This window comes from Geotrypetes seraphini, chromosome 8 (assembly GCF_902459505.1).
Source record: "Geotrypetes seraphini chromosome 8, aGeoSer1.1, whole genome shotgun sequence".
NCBI classification, from domain to species: domain Eukaryota; kingdom Metazoa; phylum Chordata; class Amphibia; order Gymnophiona; family Dermophiidae; genus Geotrypetes; species Geotrypetes seraphini.
Window position 1 is genome coordinate 120,853,132 of NC_047091.1, and position 12,431 is coordinate 120,865,562.

The 12,431-nt window shown below is 43.0% G+C and overlaps 1 protein-coding gene across 13 annotated transcripts in view; it reads right to left on the bottom strand.

Annotated features, from left to right (window-relative positions):
* Positions 1-2,745: 2,745 nt before the first annotated feature.
* The window catches only part of CELF5 (CUGBP Elav-like family member 5), a 94,820-nt gene continuing 85,134 nt past the window's right edge, over positions 2,746-12,431 (bottom strand). For 4 of the 13 annotated variants that reach the window (XM_033955023.1, XM_033955022.1, XM_033955024.1 and 1 more), the window contains 2 exons: positions 6,767-6,910; positions 2,746-2,873 (listed from right to left, as the gene is read on the bottom strand). In XM_033955023.1, the coding sequence (XP_033810914.1) occupies positions 2,746-2,873; positions 6,767-6,910 (272 nt within the window). Of the gene's footprint in view, positions 2,875-6,766; positions 6,911-12,431 lie in introns of those variants that run through there. The other 9 variants (XM_033955027.1, XM_033955029.1, XM_033955026.1 and 6 more) reach the window with 3 other exon arrangements.

The window sequence follows — 12,431 nt, forward strand, 5'->3', positions numbered from 1 at the left end:
AGACGCAGATCTTCGAGCACCGGCACCAATGCACAGGACATGCCGGTGCCGGTGGCCAGATGGGGTGTTCGGGTGGGTCTGGGGGATTTCAGATCGCGGCGGGGGGGGGGGTGACGCGAGCGGGGGGGGGGGTGTGTGTGCCGGATTGCGAGGGGAGGGTGCCGGATCACGGGGGGGGGGGGGGGGGTGCCGCTCGCAAATCGAGGCAAGCTCGGTTTCCGAGGCGCCGATTTTGCTAATGTTTTGCTCATCTTGCAAAACACTCACAAACCAATGCACTCATAAACCGAGGTGCCACTGTACAATACTTTATATTGAGGACTGTTTCTTTAATGTTTTTACAGACTGTGTACTGTATAGGAGAACATAAATATACACATGTTCCAAGTTACATACAAATTCAACTTAAGAACAGTTTTAAAAATGGAACTTGTTCTTAATCCGGGGACTGTCTGTACATAAAAAGTAACCTATTTTGGGCAGAAGCAACAGTTGCACTTTAAGGTACCATAATATTGTTTTGATATCTGCTATGTGAAGTCTCTTACTAGACAAAGAACCCTCCGTGAGCACAAGGGGAGATGTAGCAACCAAGAGCACTCTGCAGTGTGCACTCTTAGGAAGAAATATTTCTATGGAAGGGATCTCTGAAGGAAACCAGCAGATGGCACTGTGACTGCATTAGACCATCTAGGTAAATAAAGGTGTGCCCTAGAAGAGAATATTCCATTCTGGTCTCTGAGGGCCGGATGCACAAAATTTACTATGCATTGAACGATCGCTGCTAAACCAGTTTTAACAGGTTTAGCAACAAAATATTGCATCTATCAATGCACAAAACAGCAAATTGCAGCCTTTTCTGTAGTTTGTAGCAGCATCCAATAATCATATGTAAATATATTACTGTGAGCTCATCAATATTAAAATGAACACTCCTAGGGTTACCAGATGTCTGGATATCCCCGGACACGTCCTCCTTTTCAAGGACATGTCCGAGGGTCCAGACGGATTTTCAAAACCCAGCACTTTGTCCGGGTTTTGTAAAGCTTCCTTGAAATTGCATTGGGCACATAACGTCATTGTGTCACATCCACGCATGTGCGGATGCTCTCCTGCCCAATGAGAGCAGGAAGCGGGGGATGGGGCTGGGTAGAACTGGGTGGGCCTGGGAGCGGGTCTAGGGGGGGTCCAGATTTTACTAAAGTAAAATATGATAACCCTAAACACTCCAGTCGATCCCCACATGATGCACAAAATAAAGCACCTTCCTATCGACTTCTACACTGGCTGCCGATGGAGGCACGTGTGAAATTCAAGTTTGGTTGTTTTTGCTTCAAGGGACTTTATGGCTTAGCCCCTAAATATATAACAGACCTTTTCTCTTTCACAACCAACAGACACAAGCGAAGCTCACACCCGAACTTTGTTTCTCCACCGGTTAGAGGTTGTAAATTTAAAAGTCACCACCAACATCTTTTCTCACATCAAGCAGCACTATGGGGTAAAGACCTAGAACAATTACTCGTGCCTTCTACCTATAGGGAATTCAGGAAACGCCTAAAAACAATCTGTTCCTGAAATACTTAGGAAACCAACCTATACAATCTTAGTCCTCAACAAATGATCTCTAGAACTGTTAATTACTAAGTCTGTACTTTGTTTAGAAACATAGAAAGGTGACGGCAGAAAAGGGCTATAGCCCACCAAGTCTGCCCACTTTACTGACCCGCCCTATCAATTCCACTCAATCTGTAACATCTTTAATCATTGTAAACTGCATAGAACTTCACGGTCCTGCGGTATATAAATTGTTATTCTTATTATTATTAATGCTTCAAAATCTCCAATAGGTATGAAGGTGCCGGTAGTGTTTAAAAAAAGTGCACCGAACAGCAGTTTTTTAAAATTTTAATGGGTTTCAGATTTATTTAAAATCTTATATGTTGGGATCCCCCCACTCGACGATGGCCCACATCCCCCAAACTTTCAAGTTGGGGGTTCATGATGGGGGGCCCCTGTGGCAGGAGAGAGTGGGCATCCTTCCTGCCAATCTTCAATATAAAGGTTGGGGGTGTGGGGGTAACCAGATAGCTGAGGTAGGAGGTAGTAGGCATTCCTCCTGCCAATATTTAATTTAAAGTTGGGGGGATTTGCGGGAGGGGGGGGTCCGGTGGCAGGAAGGAATGGACATCCCTCCTTTAGTACAAAGGTGGGGGGTCGGGATGTTGGGGTGTCTCGGTGGCCGAGGCAGGAGTGAATGGGTTCCTTTCTGCCAATTTTATTTTTTTAATTCAAGGGGGGTTCCAGCATGACTTTTTGTTGTTTTTTTAATGGGCACATTGAGTGTGTATTACACATGCACATCTGTGCCCATTAAAAAGAAAAAAAAAACAACAACCTGCTTTTCCTGCCCTGAACAGCTGAGCATCAGGAGGCTGCTTCAGGGCTTCCCTTGCCGGCTCTGTGCATGTGTCGGTCGCTTTCTCCAACACCTAATCGAAAGGGATTATGGCGGATCTCTGCAAAAATCATTTGCATACAAAATTATCTCAACATCGATCATAATTTTCAAATCAGATAATTTACTCACAAGATTTTAATGTCAATTTTAGAGCATCCAGCCCTGAATCTGCCCCTTCCTACAGGAAAGGGTCACACAATACAAACTGCCCTTGAATCACTGCTGCTCCATGGGGTCCTTCTCACCTGCAAGGCGGCTGTGCGGGGTCCTTGCTGCAGGAATTGTCAGTAGGGGTGACCAGCATCCTTGGGCCGTTTTAACTGAACCTTCAGCCGCTTCATCCCAATCTGGAAGCCATTCATTGCCTGAATTGCAGTCTGAGCACTGGACGAGTTATCAAAGCTCACAAATCCTGCAGGACACATGTGTCCTAATGTTATAGGTTTCATGATCATACCCAGCAATATCCCCCCTCCCCCACATACACAAGCAATTTGGTTTCTCTTAGCTTCTTCTCTGCTAGCTCTTTTCAAAGTTAGTGGTCATTGATTAGGGAATCGGAGGTAGATACACAAGAAGCCCCATTTATTAATAGAACTGAAAACACAAGTCTTCTCAGGGGTACAGCCAGCATTGAATTTAGGGGGGAGCACAGGGTGGACTGGGAAGGGGCAATGAATTTCCTCTTCCACCTTACCACTCCCCCCACAACGTTAATTTTATCTTTGCTGGTGGGGATGGCCAATTCCCACCAGTGGATGAGATCTGCTAGCTGAACTGCCTCAACAGGAAGAAATGCAGTTCAAAAAAAAATCTATCTTGCCATATGTAATTAAAGTTGCAAAGACCTCTTCAATGATGTCTCAGATATCTCAGAACGCTACTACCCAGTGTGTTAATATCATTGAAGAGGTCTTTGCAACTTTGATTACATATGACAAGTTAGATTTTTTTTTGAACTGCATTTCATTGCTTGCCATTGGCCTATTCAACAGGTGATCAACAGGAAGAAGTCAGTGGCCCCCTTTCCATATGGTGACATGTGTACTCTTTGCACATGCTCATTTCACACATGAGCTGAGCAGGCATAAAGAGTGCAGAAATCAGCGGCTGGAGAGGAGGTCACTGACTTTTCTGCTGAGGCAGTTCTGATTAGCTAGATTGTGAGCCTTCGGGACAGCTAGGGCAATCCAAAGTACCATTTTTATTTATTTTATTTTAATGTATCTTTAATCTATTTTCATTGTAAACCGCTTTGAACCTCACGGTATAGCGGTATATAAGAAATAAAATCAAAATCAAAAAAATAGCAGATCTTATCCGGTGGCAGGGATTGGGATCCTTGCCAGCCACTCAATATCTGCTGTGTGAGGGGGCCTGAACCACACGTATGGGGGCTCAGGCCCCCAAAGATCCCTGTGGCTAAACCAGTGAGTCCTAAGCCAACATGAGCATCTCAAGTGTGACTAAAATCACCTTCTACCTTGGGTGTGAGATTCATTCCTGTCATGCAAAAGTAACCCATTTGCAGACATTACCCCATCAGGGTCCATGAAAGCTGCTACAATGTGTCCATTGTTGAAAACCCCACCATTTAAACGTGAGAGCAGATTGTATGAGTTGCTGTGTGGGTGCATGGGTTTCTCTGCTCCGACTCCCATAAGGGTTGCCTTCATATGTACTGAAAATTTCAGCTTCTTCTTCAAAGTGCTCTACCCCTAAGATTTATAAATGGTGAAGTCATTTGTTGCTGCCAAGTTTGAGTAAAATTGGACCATATTTAGAGGTTGCTCAAGGTCAGTGAAATTCATTATTACTATATGTAAACTGCTAAAGAAGCAGTTCATCATAAAAGTGTCTAATTCTTACAATGATATAGCTTTCATAACCTGAAGCTGCACAAAAGCCTATTGTGAGATTTCCCTATTAACGTACTAACAATATTAGTCCTTGTTATTAGTCCTTTGATGATGTAACTGCTGCCGAGTGGATAGCACCTTCTTTGTTTAACGATCTCATCGTGTCTAATGTTTTAAATTGGATTTGGACAGCACCTGAACATCTTATTCTTGATGTAAATTTTTTGAATTCTTTTTTTTTTTTTTAGCAATTATCTCTATTAAGTAGGATCTTGTTACCAGTCACCCGATTTCTTTCTTCGAGATTTTAGTATTACAGCACAGCTTCCTTTTCTTATAGACCCCCCAAGAACTGGGAGGAGACAAAAGAATTTAAAATAGCCCAAGAAAACTGGGGGGGGGGGAAGCTTTAAATATCACCCACTAAAGAGTGTAGATGCTTGAAGAGCTGGGACATATATGTCTCACTCTTTAGTGGGTGATATTTGTTTGTTGGGGAAAGCTTCAAAGTCTTGGATGATATAGCTGAGAAGGACATTAAACTGATCCAGAACTGCAAAAGCGAGGAACAAAAGCAATTGCTCCTTTGGGTTGTTATCTGAACACTGGTCAAAGCTTCCAGAAACATAAGAGTCATTACTGGGGCTAGACAAATGTCAGAGATACCAGACAGTTCAGACACTCACAATAACCAATATATTTCATTCAGTGCCTTAGCAAGGGTAGGAGGCGCCTGGGGAAGTGGCGCCCCCCCTCCTCTGCGCCTCCTCCATTCCTTCTCCACCTCCCATACCACACTCGTGCCCTCCCTTCTCCTTCGTACCTCTTTAAATCTTCACCAACACGAGCAGCTTCTCAGACCTGCTGCTCGCATCAGCATTGGCTTTCCCTCTGATGTCACTTCCTGGGCCCACAACCAGGAAGTGATTTCGGAGGGGAGCCAGGTCAGCACAAGCAGCAGGCTGGAGAAGTTGTTCATGCTGGCAAAGATTTCAAGAGGTCCAGGGAGGGTAAGGGAGGGTGTGAGTATGGCATTGGGGGTGGAGAGGTGCCGGCGCCCCCACCAAGATGGCACTAATTTCATTCGCTACCACTGAACACCCTCCAGGGATTCAAGATAAAGTTAGACAAGTTTCTGCTGAACCAGAACGTACACAGGTAAAGCTAGTCTTAGTTAGGGTGCTGGTCTTTGACCAGAGGACCGCCGCGTGAGCGGACTGCTGGGCATGATGGACCACTGGTCTGACCCAGCAGCGGCAATTCTTATGTTCTTATGAACCTTACTCTTAGTGGCAGCAATTATGTTATAAACATTATTAGAAAGTGCTTAAGATGCTAACACTGAACTTTGTTTAAATCTGAACAGTGAAGGCAGCTGATATGTGCTAGGATATGTGCTATGACCCAAATTCTCTATAGTGTACCACAAGTTAGGCTGCGGTAGGCACCCTACTGCTGCCTAACATAATTGGTTTGTGTTTAATTGACATAGCAATTGACCACATAGTTTAAAACAATTAAAAAGTAATTAATAATCAAACATAAATGAAGGCGTGGCACCTCCAAAAATGGTGCTGTGATCGCGTCTACCTAACAGCGCAGATAACACTGCAAATGACCTTAGGTGCTCTTAGGTGTCTCCATACATTCAAACATAAGCGCCGGATATCTAGGCTTTCAGAACCCTGGCCTAAATTTCCAGTAACTATGTTTGATGGTGGCCAAGATTCTACAATCGGCGCCATTACATGATTGACGTGTGGCCAGCACCATTTTTGGAAGCGTCAGCCAATAACGGTGCTGTTTGTAGAATCCGCCTCTATGTGCCTAGTCACTAACTGCTTTTCTAGAACATAAGAGTTGCCATACTGGGACAGACAGAAGGTCCATCAAGCCCAGTATCCTGTTTCCAACAGATTTTATGTTGCTTATCCTAGGAATAAGCAGTGGATATCCCCCTCTTTTAGGAAATGGGCCAAACCTTTTTTAAACCCTGCTAAGCCAATTGCTTTTACCACATTCTCTGGCAATGAACTTCACAGTTTAATTACATGCTGAGTGAAGAAATATTTTCTCTGGTCTGTTTTAATATGTGTCATGAGTGGCCTCTACATACTGTCTGAATTTCATAACATTTTGCATTGTTGGTCCTGAAGTGCAGGAAACCAAATGGAGGGGTATGAAGCATGATTTTTGAAACTTCAGTTTTGGGTGCCACCCTAGTGTGCATCGTGCACTGGGACTTCCATTCTGTGATGCCTTTGTTGCAAATACTTCTGACACATGAGGAGCCCAATGTATGCAAGAATCTGTCTCCTCCAAATTACTAACAAGCCTGGCGCATGCACAGATTTATAATGAATGGTCAGATCTGCAGCTTGCTCCACACAGAAAGCTGACAATATAAGAAGTCTCCACATGCACTGCTCCCTGAATCAGCACTCACCAAAGCACTTGCTCTGGTTGGTTGCTCGGTCCATGAACACCTTCGAGGAGATAATATTTCCAAAGGGCAAGAACATCTGCATCAGTTCATTGTCCCCAAACTCCTGGGGAAGATGATAGATGAAGAGGTTACAGCCTGCAGGACCTACACATCAGGGAACAGAAGAGGAGGGAGTTTTAGTAGAAAAATATGAACTCTGACCCAGCAGAGAACATTATGGAATTAGAGTACTGCACAATATTCCATTGGGTTACTCACATAGCTTAACAACTTCCTATAAACAGACCCTGATGGCTCCAGGTTACCAGCACATATTAATATCACTTTGTATATTGATCCCCCTGTCCCTGGGATACTGGTATAGATTAATACCACTCTGTGCATTGATTCCTATTTTACTGGGTTACTGGCACAGATATACCACTCTGTCCTTTGGATACTGGCACAGATTAATGTCATTCTATAGGCCGATTCCCCCACGATTGTTCTCCAGGATGACTGCACAGATAAATTCCAGTCTATGTATTCTTGCCATTCACATCTTCGCTGTTTTTTTTAAAAATCAAAACATTATATTTTTAATGTGTGTAAGGGGCTCATTTTCAAAACAGAAAGATGTCCAAACACCGGCAAAAAAGTGGCACTAGGTAATATTTATCATCAAAACATCCAAGTTGTCATTTTCAAAGCAGACTTCTAGACATTCTGCAAGGCTTTTTGTCTACAGTGCATCTAAATCAGGGCTTGTTGGAGGTATGTTATGGGGGGATTTGGAAGGGCTTAGCACTTGGGACATTTTGCAGCGATAATCGAACTTTTTACAAAACGTCCAGGTCACAATTTGGATGTTTAGGGCTACACCTGTTTTAAAAATGAATAAGGGCCAAAAAGGTGCCCAAACTGACCAGATGGCCACTGAAGGAATGAAGGCATAGCCCCCCCACACACACACACACTCTCCTAATAGTTACCAACCACCTTCCAGCACCCAAAGATGTGAAAGAAATAGTACATTTCAGCCTGTATTACAGCTTTAGATAGGCACGCAAACATATCTAGGCAGTGTAGGGGGTATTGAATGTCACATTAAAAAGTACCAGGTATACATATTACCATAATCTTCTTATATTGTATGGTGAGCCCTCCAAAAGCATAGTTACTCAACTGTAGCAGGTGTTATCCGAGGACAGCATGGAACCCGGCATGGATAGTCAAAAAGTGTACTGTCACTTTAAAGCTCTAAAACTGGCTGTACAGCATGCGTGCAGGTGCCTCCCTCCCCCCCCCCCCCCCCCCAATGTCAGCTTGCAGGACCATCCGTTCAGTAACAAAGTGAATAAGCCAACTAGGGGAGGAAGGAGGGTTATAAGAATATCTGCCTGCTGGATAACACCAGCTACAGGTGAGTAACTATGCTTTATCCGAGGACAAACAGGCAGTATATTCTCATATATGAGACTCCCTAGCTGCCAGGATCATGCCTCTGAGAAGAGGGTTATTGACAACATAAGCTTGGCAAAACCAAAATGGTAGGCATGAGGTTGGCATTTAAGTGGAGAATAAATATTGTAGAACTGCTTAGCCAAACCAACTATCCCATCTAGAATGATTGTGGGATATAAAAATATGAATTGAGGACCGGGTGACTGCTTTACAGATGCCCACAATAAAAGTAGAATGCAAATGAGCTAATGAAGTTGCCATTGTTTGAACTTTATGTGCCGTGACATGATCTTCTAGTGTCAGCCCATCCGAGCATAGCAAAAGGAGATACAGTCCACCAGTCATATTGAGGTGGTTCTCTTGGTGACAGGACCTCCAAGTCTGTTTGGATCAAAAGGCAGAAACAGTTGAGTGGAAGTTCTGTGAAGCTTGGTGCAATCCAAGTAATAAGCAAGAGCACGTATGCAGTCCAGTGTGTGGAGTGCCGCTTCATCAGGATGAAAATGTGGTTTTGGAAAGAAGACCAGGAGAATTATGGACTGGGTTACATGAAACTCCAAGACGACCTTTGGGAGGAACTTGGGATGAGTGCGAAGAACCACCTTGTAATGGTAGAACGTTGTATAGGGAGGATCTGACACAAGGACTTGAAGTTCACTAACTCAACGTACAATGTGAGAGATATAAGGTGGTCATTTTCCAAGTAAGATGTTTAAGAGATGAAGTTGTGAATGGCTCAAAAGGAGGCTTCATCAAAGTGGAAAGAATACAATTAAGGTCCCAAGCTACAGCAGAAGGCTTCATTTGAGGTCTAGTATGGAGAAGGCCTTTCATGAATCTGGAGATTAAAGGATGTACAGACAATTTTTTGTCAAGTGGAGTATGAAAGCACTAATAGCACTGAGATGAACTCTGACTGAAATAGTTTTTAGTCCAGAGTTAGAGAGGTATAGAAGATAATCTAGGACCATTGGGAGAGGACAGGTGATCAGTTCCAGTGAGTTAACATTACACCAGATTGTGAAATGAGTACATTTGAAATGATAGAAGGGCTGCGTGGAAGACTTTCTAGAGATTTCAATGATGGCTGACCCTGGTGAAGATAGTGCAAAGGCATTTATTGGTTGGGAGGGAGATACCACGCAATGAGAGCTAATGAACATAGATTGGGATGGAGGAAAGAGCCCTCATTCTGTGTCAGCAATGTTGGAAAGATATGAAGTGTGATGGGTTCCAAAACACTGAGTTGTAGAAGGAGAGGGAACCATGGTTGACATTGCCACTGAGGTGCTATGAGAATCATGGTGGCTTGTTCTTGACAAAGTTTGAATAGAGCTTTTCTGAGTAAAGGAATTGGAGGGAAAGCATAAAGGAACTTGTCTCACCAGTCGAGAGAAAGGCATCCAACTCCAGATGATTGGGAGTATAGAGTCTGGAATAGAAGTTTGTGATCGTAGGGGGAAGCAAAGAAATCCACTTCTGGAGTACCCCAATCTGCAAAGATCTGATGTAAAGTGGTGGAGCTGAGTCAACACTCATTCAGTTGTAGGAGTCTGATCAGCTTGTTGGCTAAGATATTCTGCTTTTCTGCTAGGTAGACTGCTTTTAGGAAAATGTTGTGAGGAATCACCCAGGACCAGATTTGGACTGCTTCTTGGCAGAGCAGGCGAAACCCTGCTTGTTCACATAGTACATGGCTACCTGGTTGTCTGTGTGAATGAATAATACTTGATTGAGGATACAATACTTGAATGTGTTTAGAGTACTACAGATTGCTCTAAGCTTGAGGAGATTGATATGAAAAGCTTTCAGGAGGACTCCAAGAGCCTTGGGTATGAAGGTCATTAAGAGGGCTTCCTATTTAAACATGGATGCATCATTTGTCAATATCTTTTGATGTGATGGCATCTGGAATAGAAGTGACTTTCAGAGATGTGAAGTCACTCTCAGCCATTGGGATAGTAGTAGTCCAGTGGCCTGAGATCTTTGGGTCAAAAATGCCCATTGAGTTTCCCTGAGATATAGATGGGCAAATGGAATTACGTGTACTGTAGAGGCCAAGTGGTCGAGGGCTCGCAGCATTTTTTTTTTTTAAATATACAAATTTAATGATTACAATATCAGATGATACCAGGAAAAAAGGATACTTATACATATTTGGCGGTAATTAAACATATAAACAAAATTCCTTTCCAAGCCCACAAACTTGGGAAGACATACTATAAATTCAATTACAAAGATAAGAAGAAAAATAAAGAATTGGTTCTTGATTCATCCTTGTGAATCTTTAACCAGTTCCTACTATTTATGGGACTGTTTTATCCTCCAATTTCTCAGTAGTGAAACATATTTAATAAAAAGGAAACTCATTTCTGTTCTCTAGCTAATAAGAATTGTTGCAACTGGATGGGATCCCAAAATACATATTCAATGTCTTGTAATTTAACAAGACATTTACATGGAAATTTTAGATAATAGGATGCATCGAGTGGCTTGCAGCATTTGATGTGCAGTTATGCGGCGACAAGAGAAGACCTTCTGGCACATTCAAATTAGAGTATTGAGTGTCTGCTAAGCCCGTTACCTTACCTTGTTTAAAAGCAGACTTAAAACCTACCTTTTTGATATAGCCTTCAATCCATAACCCTACTGCCCACTTCCCACAACCCAGCCAGCAGATTAACTGTCCCCCTTAACTGTATCCATTACATCCTGTTGTCTGTCTTGTCTGTTTAGATTGTAAGCTCTTACATGCAGGGACTGTCTTCTTTGTGACTCTGTACAGCACTGCATTTGTCTGGTAGCATTCTAGAAATCATTAATAGTAGTAGTAGTAATAGAGTGTTGTGGTAGGAAGGCATGAGTTTGAGCCATGTCTAAGGGGCTCCAATGAACTCTGAGTGGGTTCTAGATGGGATTTCCAGGAGCTCCAGTAGAAGAACTGCTGCATTCATGGCTTGGTGAGCTTTTTGAGGTATAGAGGCCTTGATCAACCAGTCATCCAGGTAAGGGAACACATGAAAACTGCATGAGCAAAGGAGTGTAACTACTACTACTACTAAGCACTTCTTGAATACTCTTGGTGCTGATGCCAGACCAAATAGAAGCACCTTGTACAGTAAGTGGTGTGTTCCCACTCAAAAGCAAAGGTATTTCCTTCCGGTGAGCAGGTAGGATGGAAATATGGGTGTATGCTTCTTGGGTCTAGAGAGCAGAGCCAGTCATTCTTCTCTAATAGTGGTAATAAGGTTCTGAGAGAGACCATACAAAATTTCTCCTTCACCAAGTATTTGTTGAGAGCTCAGAAGTCTAGAATTGGATGGATGCCTCTAGTATTTGTCAGTATGAATAAAAATTTGGAGTAGCAGCCTCTGTCTTGCAGAGGAACTTGTTCTATGGCATTGAGGAGGAGGGCTAAAAGCTCCTGGTGGAGGGCTCTTTGCTGGGCGCTGAAAAGAGTCTCTCTTGGTGGGAAGTTTGGAGTTTTTAAAATGTAAACAAAGGACATAGCCCTGACTTACCACCTGACGGACCAAGTGATCCGATGTTATTAGGGACCAGCATCGATGGTAATGAGTGAGTGAGTGGGAAGAGTCTGAGGCAAAGGTTGAGAAACACTGACCATGCTGTCTAAGAGGAAGTCAAAAAGACTGCTGCTGTTTGGACTGAGCTGGTGCAGAAGTTTTCTGCTACCTCTGTTGTCTGGGATGTCTTTGAGTCATTGAGTGGATGTTGAAGACTGGCAATATCTGTTTCTCGAGTAGTAAGTAGAACACTTGGAGGTGTTTGACTCTTTACTTTCTGTGTGGCCTCTTCTATAAGGTCTCCAAACAAATCATCCCCTACACAGGGTATGTTAGAGAGATGGTCTTGAATGTTGGTATCTAGATCTGAGATCCTTAGCCACGCTTGTCTTCGCATGGCGATCAATACTGTAGAGTGTAATATGTACTTTCTGGTCTCTAGGAGATAGTTCATTAGATGTTGATAAAAAGGGAGATGCTTCAGTGGTATATATTACTCATAAAGGGACTTCTTTTGGATGAGAGATTTCATATAATCATATAAAATGACATGTAAAATTGTAGTTTAACATTCTATTTGCCAATATAGAACCCTGGAACACTCTGCCCGGATTTTGTGAACTATGTCTTGATTGTAGGCTGCTGTAGGCATCCTAAAGCTGTCTAACCAGCCAATTGGGACGCACTTTTTTTTTTTT